Source organism: Chlorocebus sabaeus, chromosome 7 (genome assembly GCF_047675955.1).
Source record: "Chlorocebus sabaeus isolate Y175 chromosome 7, mChlSab1.0.hap1, whole genome shotgun sequence".
Lineage (NCBI taxonomy): Eukaryota > Metazoa > Chordata > Mammalia > Primates > Cercopithecidae > Chlorocebus > Chlorocebus sabaeus.
In genome coordinates this window covers 25,392,832-25,404,625 of record NC_132910.1, presented here as the reverse complement: position 1 = coordinate 25,404,625, position 11,794 = coordinate 25,392,832, and the positions used below count along the sequence as shown (strand labels likewise).

The following is an 11,794-nucleotide window of genomic DNA, read 5'->3' as shown; positions in this document are numbered from 1 at the left end:
AAGGCAAGTCACGGTAAAGCAGAGCCACACCACTCATTTTGCTGCCCAAGTAGCAAGAATGTCAGTGCTCAGCATGGAGCAGTAAGTTTATATTTTGCAGGTCTATTAGATTGTACTAGTCAAATCTGAAAAATATAATAAAGATTAAAGGGGAGAATGGAATTTAGGAAACTGTGCTTCCATTTTAGAGATAGCATCTTTGAGTTAGTAATTGCATGGGTTTATAACTTGTGCCTGTAACAGTGACTCTCAACTCATATTAAGACAAGAAGGAATTTGTTATGGTAAGTTTCATAACACTGGTGCTCTTAAAAACTTCAGAAGCTTGGTCTAGGGCTGTTGCAAGTTAAATCATGGAAAGTGGTATATTAAAAAAAGAAAAAAGAATTCTACTTCCCTTCCGAAAGCAAATAATTTTTAGTAAACAAGTTCTAGGAATAACATACATAATTCTATAAATGATGGGCTGATTCTTGAAATTTCTCATCTTTTGGGGGCGCTGTTACTGTAGTAACAGAAATTTTACTCTATTTACTCACATCAACACTTTGGGATGGGTCTGGCCATCATTATAAGCTGATGTTTTATATTGTTCTTTAGTTCTTTAGCACAAAATAAAGAAGTTTGGGCAGGTAGCTGTTAATGCCCAAGGCAGAGTCATTTCGTAAATCTTTTCTGATAAATGAATAGGGTAGAATTTTACTCTTATTCTCATTTTATATGGAAAGTAATTGAAACTAAAATTTCAAACACACAATGGATCAAAAAAGTATTCTAAGAGCCCGTAAGGATATAAATACACCCTCATTTAAAATTTCTGATGCTGAAAAATTTTAAAGATAAATTAGAAGATATTTCTTTGAAAATATTTCTTTCTTTGTGTGTGTGTGTGTGTGTTCAAAAGGCTTTATCAGAGTGCTTCTGTTTAGTAAGTGTCTTAGTCAGTTTGAGCTGCTATAACAGAATGCCATAGCCTAGGTGGCTTAAACGACAATTATTTCACAGTTCTGGAGGTTGGGGAGTCCAAGATTAAGATGCTGGCAGATTTCATGCTTGGTGAGGGCCCTCTTCTCATTTTGCAGATGGTGGCCTTCTTGCTGTGTCCTCACAATGCAGAAAGGGAGAGAGAACCAAAGATTGAAAGCTCACTGATTTCTTGCTATAATGGCACTTATCCCAGCATGGGGGCCATACCTTCATAACTTCACCTAAACCTAATTACTTCCCATGGTCCTGTCTTCTAATATTAGCACATAAGGGCATCAGGGCTTCAACATCTGAATTTGAAAGAGTACGGTTGTAAAACACCACTTCTATTTTGTTACTTAACAAATATTTACATAACACTTTACATGCACTGATGGTTTACACATATTAACAATCAATACCTCTAACAACCTTGTGAGGCAGGCACTATTATAAGCCCTTCTACAGGGGAGAAACATGAACAAATAAAGCATAAATTACCAAAGGTCATGAAGCAAGTTAGTGGTATGGCTGAGACTTCAGCCCTGATATTCTTATCCAGTGATCTCTACAGCTGCAGCATCCAGGGAACACTCTATTCCTAAGGCAGTCCCACTTCTTCATCCTCCTGCCACTCCCACCTCTTCTCATAGCAGTGGCAGGATATCTCACATATCTCTGAAGTCTGCATCCACCAGGAAGAATTAAGACAGAGTATTATAGGCCTACAGCTCAATTTTTAAAGGGAGGGAACATTGAAATTGATGATGAAAAGTCAGTAATCCAGTGAGAAGGCATCAGCTAAACAGATTTGGAAATGCTTTATTGACATTCCTTTAGAACTAAAATTTCCTTAATAGCTGTTTCTCTAGAGGGAACCAATTCCAGGATGCTGGTAAATACAGATGGCATGGAAATGCAATTATGTTAGTAATCTAGTATGTATATATCAGATATGTCTGCTTGTGCTTAGAGGAGTAAAAAAGCAGAGTTTCATTCCCTGCTCCTTTTTCTGGTGGTGTCTATGGCCTTTTCTGCCCAGGGACAGTACTAGAAAAGACAGACCTCCTGCGCCCAACAGGCCCCTCCCAGTTCCCCAGTGACTTCCATGGATCAAAAAACAGCCTCCCATATAACAAAAAAGTGATGCTACTGGAATTACTAGAGTTCGAGATGTTCCAGAATTTCAAAGAGGGAAACGATAGGGGATTGCAACACTGAATAAACACTGAATTGACCCTTGGCAATTGTCTGTTCCCACACCCAACACCTGGCTCCACTATGTAAACAACAACCAAAAAAAAAAAAAGAAAAGAGAAAAAAAAGCACACATGTGATATTTGTTTTTAAGATCATAAAACGTCAGGAAGACAAAAGCTCTTACGCATAATCTGAGATGACAGATGTACTGTTAAAGAGTGCGTTTGTTTCATAGCTGAATGAAATCTGCAAAACCCAAACTAAAGACAGGATAGATAAGATATGCTGCAGTTCTTGCCCTGACTCTTTCAATCCCAACAACTGAAATGTCTTCCAGAGAAGTAACTCCCCCCGGTAAGGATGTAGCGCGGTACCTACGTGGTTCTAAGGGATCAGACCCGCGAAGCACTGTACTGGGTTCACGCAGCGCCCCTCGCAGGCGCAATCTCGGTATCTCGGAGAGCGGTGGGCTCTCGCTCCCCCTCCAGGGATTTGGGGCAGAAAGTGAACATTCCACAGTTGGCGGGAGTTACGCAAGACAGGCAGACTTGGCCTTCACTCGTGAGTGCCCCCACCCCACTCCACCCCAAAGGCGGGGCTGCGCCTTCCTTCCGGACGCGGGATCGATCTGGATCTCCGGGAATTTCCCTGGCCCAGGGCTCCGGGCTTTCCAGCCCCAGCCATGCATAAAAGGGGTTCACCATGCTCAGAGAGCCACAGAGCCCAGGCCACAAGCAGCTCCCTGCCAGCTCTCCCTCTCATCGCACAGCCGCCCGAAACGCCTGCTGAGCCCCATGGCCTCCCCAGCTCTCTCCACCGCCCCTAGCAATCTCCGGCTCCTGCGGGTGGCGCTGCTGCTTCTGCTCCTGGTGGCCGCCAGCCGGCGCGCAGCAGGTAGGTCCCGGAGCCCTGGGGTCCCCGCGCCGGAAGCGGCTGGGATGGGCGCCCGGCGCCGACAGCCACGCTCAATCAACGAGTCTCTTCTTTCCTAGGAGCGTCCCTGGTCACTGAACTGCGCTGCCAGTGCTTGCAGACCCTGCACGGAATTCACCCCAAGAACATCCAAAGTGTGAATGTGAAGGCCCCAGGACCCCACTGCGCCCAAACCGAAGTCATGTAAGTCTGGCCAATCGCTGCCGCTGTCACCGCCGGGGTCCCCGACTCTCCCGCTGCCCCAACCCTGTCCTCAGCCTGACCTCCTGTCTCACGAGATTCCGTTCTCTCTGCAGAGCCACACTCAAGAATGGGCAGAAAGCTTGTCTCAACCCCACATCCCCCATGGTTAAGAAAATCATCGGAAAGATGCTGAACAAGTGAGTTGTAATTTCCATGTACACAGGCGACAGGAGCCGTTGGTCAGAAGTACCGGCATCTGTTCCCCAAAAAGTAAATCAGGAAAACCCAAGGGTTAGCTGCAGGACTGAAAAAATTATTTTCACAAAGTTGCCATTAAGGTTATTAATCTGCGTTGGTGCCAGAGGATATTCCCAGTGCCGGGGGTCACCACCCAGGTTCTTCCCTCGTTTTAGCCAATGTAGATAAAACTGCTTTCATGAAACTTCTCATTGAAGTTTGCCGGTTGTGCTGAAGTGTTTCCCACCTGTTAAAAAAACACAGGCTTCATTTCCCCTAGTTCCTACTGAACTTCAGACCTGAAAAGCAGATCCTCTGGTTTTTTGTAAAAGTTTAGGGATGAAGTGCAGAGATTTCACAATGATATTGCACTGGGTACATATCTGGTTGCCACCACCTATTAGCCATGTCACTCAAAGATAATATTTAGTTTATCTCAGACTCAGCAAAACAGGGAAAATAGTGGTAGCTACATCATGAGGTTGCTTTGAGGCTTAAGTGAGGCCCAGTATGAGAAAGAGCAATAGGCTCTGGCTGTTTTAGCGAGTAATACAGTGGAGACTGCCGCCCCCGTCCCCAACCCCCATTCCTAAGCCTAGAGGTCCTTGCCACACAGCACAGCTATCACAGGCAGTAGCCGCTTGGGTGCCAGGCTGGGGAAACTGCATTCAGAAAACTCTAGAGTCTGGGGAAACAGGACAGGAGAAGAGTGTTGTGCAATCAGCTTTCCTGAGCACCTACTCAGGGCACCCATTTTCTCATTACAGTGGCAAATCCAACTGACCAGAAGGAAGGAGGAAGCTCATTGGTGGCTGTTCCTGGAGGCGGCGCTGCCCTTACAGAAACAGAAGAGGAAAGAGAGACACAGCTGCAGAGGCCACCTGGATTGAGCCTAATGTGTTTGAGCATTGTTCAGGAGAAGTCTTCTATTTATTTATTTATTTATTTGTTTCTTTTAGAAGATTCTATGTTAATATTTTACATGTAAAATAAGGTTATGATTGAATCTACTTGCACACTCTCCCATTATATTTATTGTTTATTTTATGTCAAACCCAAGTTAGTTCAATCCTGATTCATATTTAATTTGAAGGTAGAAGGTTTGCAGATATTCTCTAGTCATTATGTTAATATTTCTGAGTGGATGACATATCACATGTCAGCCACTGTGATAGAGGCTGGGGGATCCAAGAAAATGGCCAGTGAGATCAATGTGAGGGCAGGGGAATGTATGTGTATATATTTTTGTAACTGTAAAGATGAATGTCAGTTGTTATTTATTGAAATGATTTCACAGGGTGTGGTCAACATTTCTCATGTTGAAGCTTTAAGAACTAAAATGTTCTAAATATCCCTTGGACATTTTATGTCTTTCTTGTAAGGCATACTGCCTTGTTTAATGTTAATTATGCAGTGTTTCTCTCTGTGTTAGAACAGAGAGGTTTCAATATTTATCGATGTTTTCACAAAGAACAAGAAAATAAAATATTTAAAAATATAAAACGCTTGTTTTATTTTGGGGGAAACAAGGACTATCTTTGCTGAAAAATCTGATGATTTACATCAATATTTATTTCTCAATTTTTTTTCTGGGCTTTCAATCTGCTATACAGATAAATCAAACAATGAATTATGCCTAATTTTATGTGGCGATTGCTGTCACTCCCCTTGGCTCTCACCTAGTAAACAATGTGCTTTACCAAACTATGGTCTTGCCCCTGATGGGAGAATCACTGATATATATTGCCATTTTTACAAGAAATTCCTTGCTACTCAAATTTACCTCCTTAAAAATACAGAGGGGAGAAATATGTCAGAAATGTTTTAACCAGAGCAACTCCATCTTGAATAGGGGCTGAGTAAAATGAGGTTGAGGTTTACTGGGCTGCATTCCCAGTAGGTTAGGCATTCGAAGTCACAGGATGAGATAGGAGATTGGTACAAGAAACAGGTCATAAAGACCTTGCTGATAAAACAGCTTATAGTAAAGAAGCCAGCTGAAACCCACCAAAGCCAAGAAGGAGAGTGACCTCTGTCATCGTCACTGGTCATTATACACTAATTATAATACATTAATATGCTAAAAGACACTCTTACCAGCCCCCTGACAGTTTACAAATGCCATGGCAACATCAGGAATTACCCTATATGGTCTAAAAAGGAAAGGAATCCTCAGTTCTAGGAAATTGCCCACTCCTTTCCTAGAAAACTCATGAATAATCCACCCCTTCATATAATCAAGAAATAACCACAAAAATGGCCAACCAGCAGCTCAGGCTGCTGCTTTGCCTATGGAATAGCCATTCTTTATTGCTTTACTTTCTTAATAAACTTGTTTTCACTTAAGAAAAGATTAAATTCTTGTAGTTATCTTAACAAGGGATCTCATTTGTTTGCTCTTGCTAAATAATCTTTCATATAATTGTTGACAACTTAATGAAGCTGTCAGTAAAATGGTGGCTAAAATATTTTGTTTTTCAAAACTCAAGTAGTTTGTGTCATAACAGAAGCATGAAAAGTGAGTGGTTGAATACTTTACCTGTGGAAGCTTCTGATTGAAATTTGGACTCAAAAGTTCTAACCTTCAGATATAAGTAACTAGCACTAAGTTTAATGTTGTTTCAGTCCTTTATAGCAATATACCAAATGCAATGCTTTTAAGATTTAACTGCATTAGTTTGCATCCTTCCTAGTGGAATTTTGATGGGACCTCATAGAGCGTTTGCCCTCTGGGGAACTCTGTATTCAGTGCTGCCCCAGGATGACAGCAGCACGCCAGGTTTTCAGGACAGCAACACAATTGCCATGTCAAAAGAAGAAAGACCTCAATAATCTAAAAGAAACCATACTCCAAACCTGAAAAGGAAGGACAATGGTGCATGCATGAGGTATCTACTTGTCTCTGATTCAGAACTTATTCAGGAATTCTCAACCCTGGGTAACTGCCTCTAGCACAGGCAAGAAGGTGAGGCTGGCAGCCTCAGTACTTGAGATCAAGTTCTGTCCCAAGTAGCTGGGTAAATAAGGGAACAACCTTTAAGTAGCAAGAAACAACCTCTGGAGCTTTCCTCACAGCTAAAAACATTAAAACAATAATCTCTTAATAATTCCAAGGTTGTGAGTTAATTATAAATGAGATGAGAAAGAAGAATGTTTATAAACTATATATAAGTAAAAAATGCAATCCATTCGAGAAGCTCCATAAATGGTAGTCTTCACTCCCTAACCCCAAGTTAGAGGACACTGGAAAATGTTTACAAGTGGCACTCAAGGGTTCAATAAAACCACTCCTTAAACCTAGACAAAGTCCTCACCCTCTAACATTGGAGCTTGCTGTACTGGCTACTTAGCTCTTGCTAATATAGAACAGGGAACATGAAAAGAATAAAAGAGATGCTTTTATTTACATAGTGGTTAAAGACAAGTTTCAAAGGATCAGATTGACTTTGGAGTAAATTCCAGCTCTGTCACTGTGATCTTGGGCAAGTTTCTTTACTTCACTCAACCTCATTTCCCCTTCTATAGGATGAGGATAACAATGGAATGAGCCTTCTGAAGTGTTGCAGGGATTAAATGTTATGGAGTTTTGGAAACATGGTCCTAAGGCCAACTACATGGACATTGTCTGGGTCTCCATCTTAGATCAAGTAGATATGAAAATTGTGTTTTTCACACCAAATTGCCGAGAAGTTGCAAGTACCAGGCAGTCTCTCGTAGAAAGTGTTATGGCAGGAAGTGGGACACAAGCCAGTTTGAGGTGGTGGTCACAGGGTGAAGGAAGTAGGGGAATAATACTACATGATACATCACAGTTTTGAGAGGCCGTCAGCAGGAAACAGCAATGACCACAGTGACTGAAGTTTCCTGACCAATGTGTTACCGGAAAAAAGTCCGGATCCAGACCCAACAGAGGGTTTTTGGACCTCACACAAGAGTTCAGAGCAAGCCCACAGTGCAAAACCAAAGCAAGTTTATTAAGAAACAAAACATAGTCACATCTATGTAATCTTATTGCTTAAATGCCAAACCTCCATCAGCAATTTTAGAGATGGAACCTTCAGTGTGTTTGTTCCCAATGTTTCACAAGCAAATGGATGTAAATCAGCAGAAATATAGGGGAACAGAAAGTCAAAATCTCTTAAGACCAATTAAATGAAATCTCCTGAAAATGAGAGTGAAGCAGAGATAGTGACCAAAAAATTGATTCATGTAGCAAAGAGGCAAGGCAGATAAACACAGCATAGCAGCTAACATCCCCTGGCGCCAAACCTCTTCTTAGCCAAGAGGAACTTTACTGAGAGGGCCCTCTAACCCCATAAATCTTAGGAAGGACTCTAACCTTCCAAAGTTGGGCCTGGAACCCAGGTTCGGTCAAGTGACCTTGCCTTTTATTAAGAGGGGCCTTTAACTCTCTCTGTCAGGGGAGACTCTAACTCCACTAAGTTGGGCCTCTAATCCAATCCCATCCTTTACCCGGGTACCCAACCACTTACCCAAAGTCAGCTAATTGGTACTTCAGTTTATTTCCTTTGGGTTGGGGGTCTCCTCAGTATTTTCCTTTCATGGTTGCCAGAAAGATGTTACCAGATAGGGGTCCCAGTTTAGACCTTAAATGAGGGTTCTTGGATCTCAAGCAGAAAGAATCCAGGGTGGGTCAACAGTGTAAAGCGAAAGTAAGTTTGTTAAGAAAGTAAAGTGGTGAAAGAACAGCTACTCCATAGATAGAGTAGGATGTTCCTGAAAGTAAGAGGAGGAACATGTTCACCCTAGGTACGATGCTTGTTTATGTATAAGATAAAAAAGATCAAGAGGAGATGTGTTCTGCTACAAGAGTTTGTGACGAAGGTTTAATTTTTTTAATTACTACGTTTTGCAAGAATTGATATTAGTATCTTTAAAGCAAAATTAGGAATGCTTCTGTTCTCTCAATATTGGGATCTCAGGAAACTCCTAAGTCTGGGTCTATTTAGTACATGTTATCAATCTGTTCCCTTAACTGTAAACTTCTAGAGGCTAGGAATACCTAACTTTCTGGGAATGCAGCCAAGCAAGTCCCAGTCTTGTGTTTTCTTAGCCCTCACTTAAGATGGAGTCACTCTAGTTTGAATGCCTCTGACACATTTCCCCACTTCCTTTACAAGAAGACCCTTAATCCTAAGGGTGGCAGATAGACAAAAATTAGTCTTTTGTAACTTCCTTAGGCTGAACAGGGACGACGATATTCCTGCCTAACTGTTAGAATCTCTTGTATTCAAGTTAGGGAGGAACTCAGTCAGAAAGCATCAGTATGGTGAAGGTTCATAAATGAGTCCCAGCAAAAGGAGAAATCCGAAAAATCAATGTGTCCAACTTAAGAAAGCATTGAGTAAGCTTGTCTTGCATTTCCACACAAAGAGTACAGTTGCAATATATTCCACAACAGCAAAGCAAAATAAGTAAAATCATCCTAAGTAAACTAAACAGGAAGGCTTCCAAGAACTGGGTAGTGGTTGGAACCAAGTTGATATAGGGTCAACTGACAGTGCATCAATGGCAGAGATATGAGTGTCTAGAATTTTCATAGCCTGAGTAATATCATGTGAATAGTCTGGTGCATACACACACCATTCGTTTTTTGTTCGTTTGTTTGAGACGGAGTTTCACTCTTGTTGCCCAGGCTGGAATGCAAATGGTGTGATCTTGACTCACCACAAACTCTGCCTTCTGGGTTCAAGCAAGTTTCCTGCCTCAGCCTCCCGAGTAGCTGGGGTTACAGGCATGTGCCATCATGCCTGGCTAATTTTGTATTTTTAGTAGAGATGGGGTTTCTCCATGTTGGTCAGGCTGGCCTCAAACTCCCAACCTCAGGTGATCCACCTACCATGGCCTCCCAAAGTACTAGGATTACAGGCATGAGCCACCACACCCAGTCCAAAATTCAGTTTTGATCAAAGCACAAGTTCCCCCTTGGACTGCTGTTAAAATGTTCAAAGTCGCATGGTTTTGTAAGGCCACCTGCCTAATCTGAGATGTTTCCTCAGTTAGGAGGGTAAGGACATGGCGTGTACTATTGAAAGCTGCAGCCATGTGCTTGGCTAAGGCTTTAACTTGTAACTTGATATTGATTATGGCTGCCTGTGGGGAAAACATAGCCAGCAGATAGAATCACCAAGAAGCCTGTTTTTGTTGCCCTATAGTGAGCCTTTACAGTTTCCCAGTTAGATGAGAGAGAGTCCAATTTGGTGAGGATAAGTCCCAGGAGATAAGGACAACTCCATGTACACCTTCAAGTCCAATTATAACGTAAATATAACCAGTCATGAGTTCCATAAGTCTGTAACCATCCTCAAGGGGAAGGGTGGACATCCATTTTTTGCAAATTGTGTTGCCATCCTACCCACATTTGGTCTGTTAAAAGAAGGGTCTGATTACATTGTTGAGGTGGCAACCATCCCATATCACGGGTTTCAGTCTGGTGGTGACTATTATTGCACCTTTCAAAACCTAGAGGTATTTTGCCCGATACCTGTGCTTGAATAACTGTCATCCACCCAAGTCTATTGTGTACAGTATAACCTAAAGTCAAGGTGCCGTTTCACTGTTTCCTAATTAGATGAAAAAGGTGCCTTCTTGTCTCTCCATAAGAGAGGAAGGGGCTAAGGCCTGTGTGGCTATGGTACATGAGAAAAGAGGGATGATATGTATAATGCTCAGTTTCCCAATAATAATAAAATCCCCATAAACTTAGGTTTGCTGGTTGAATATGCCAGGGCAACCTGGAAGTGAAGGAAAATGACAATTCTCTACATACCCAACAGTTTGTTGGATTATGTAGAGAGGCTACAGTCTGCCCACTTAGCAAAGAAGTTAATCTTTGTGTGATTCCAGCTTATACCCAAAACTAGAATGCCAATCCATATCTTTATGTTACCCATCCCTTTTGTTTCTGAACAGGAGCTGGAGGTCATGGGTTGATCCACAGGAATAAGTGGGATCAGTCTTTTTTGTTCCGTTGGCCTGTGGGACCTTATAAGAGACAAGTTTCATTCGAGATAAGTGAACCCAGCTGTTCATTCCTAGAAGTTTAACTGTAGTTGGGATACTAAGGAGAACTTGATAGGATCCCTTTCATTTAGGAGGAAAGTTGATCTGTTGGGGATCCTTCCTTCCAAGTTTTTAATAGGACCCAGTCTCCTGGCTGGGTTTTAACAATATTATCTTCCCTAGTAGGGGAAGGGAGTCTTTGATTTCCATATTCAAGGAGCGCCTTTTGCATTTGTCCTAAGTTGATTACAAAGTTTTGTACTTGAAGGTATCCATGTCTAACAGGAAGTCTGTAGTTAAGAAAGGCCTTCCACATGTCGTTTCAAAAGTGTTGCACTATAGATTTCTCTTGAGAACAGCTTGAACCCATAACAAGGCTACAGGCAATATAGATAGTCAGGTTTCTGATGTTTCCTGGCATAGTACTTTTTAGAGTTTGATTAGCTCTTTCTACTTTTTCTGAACACTGTGGCATCCATACTAAATGAAGGAGGTACTTAATTCCTAGGGCTGAAGATACGTTTTGGGTAATTGTCACTCTGAAAGATAGGCCATTATTGTTTCGCAAGCTCTTAGGCAGCCTAAATCTAGGAACTATTGCCTTTCATAGGAGGTGAGAAATCTTGTATTTTCAGACCAGGTAGGAAAAGCCTCAGTCCAACCAGTAAAGGACTGCTGAATACTAATAAATATTTAAACCCTTTGCATGGGGACATCTGAGCATAATCTACTAGTCAATCTTCACTGGCATACATTCCGCTATGCTGAACAGGCCTTACTAGAGGAGAAGGAAAAGACTGGTTATTTGGATTATTCCGGGCACAGAGTTCACAGGACTGAGTTACCTGCTTTACTGTTCTAAGTAAGTAAGCCTTTTCCTATAAAAAAGATGAGACATTGGCTGGGCACGGTGGTTCATGCCTGTAATCCTAGCACTTTGGGAGAGTGAGGCACATGGATCACCTGAGGTCAGGAGTTTGAGACCAGCCTGACCAACACAGAGAAATCCTGTCTCTACTAAAAACACAAAATTAGCCAGATGTGGTGGCACATGCCTGTAATCCCAGCTACTTGGGAGGCTGAGGGAGGAGAATAACTTGAACTCGGGAGGTGGAGGTTGTGGTGAGCCAAGATTGTGCCATTGCACTACAGCCTGGGCAACAAGAATGAAACTCTGTCAAAAAAAAAAAAAAAAAAAAATCAAAAAAAAGAGAGAGAGAGACATTAATCGAAACAAGGAATCTCTTCCCAA

The 11,794-nt window shown here is 42.0% G+C and overlaps 1 protein-coding gene across 1 annotated transcript; it reads left to right on the top strand.

The window, feature by feature from the left end:
• Window positions 1-2,416: 2,416 nt before the first annotated feature.
• On the top strand, window positions 2,417-5,022 carry LOC103235798 (uncharacterized). Its single transcript, XM_037986369.2, has 4 exons — window positions 2,417-3,060; window positions 3,159-3,282; window positions 3,396-3,479; window positions 4,287-5,022. The coding sequence occupies exons 1-4, from the start codon at window positions 2,493-2,495 to the stop codon at window positions 4,300-4,302; spliced, it is 792 nt and encodes a 263-aa protein (XP_037842297.2). The 5' UTR covers window positions 2,417-2,492; the 3' UTR covers window positions 4,303-5,022.
• The last annotated feature ends 6,772 nt before the right edge of the window (window positions 5,023-11,794 follow it).

Excerpts from the sequence above, each read along its gene's own strand:
- LOC103235798 (XM_037986369.2), top strand. The coding sequence starts at position 2,493 with ATGTCTTCCAGAGAAGTAACTCCCCCCGGTAAGGATGTAGCGCGGTAC. Across the intron at positions 3,061-3,158 it reads CGCCAGCCGGCGCGCAGCAG|GAGCGTCCCTGGTCACTGAA; the intron begins GTAGGTCCCGGA and ends CTTCTTTCCTAG. Across the intron at positions 3,283-3,395 it reads TGCGCCCAAACCGAAGTCAT|AGCCACACTCAAGAATGGGC; the intron begins GTAAGTCTGGCC and ends TTCTCTCTGCAG.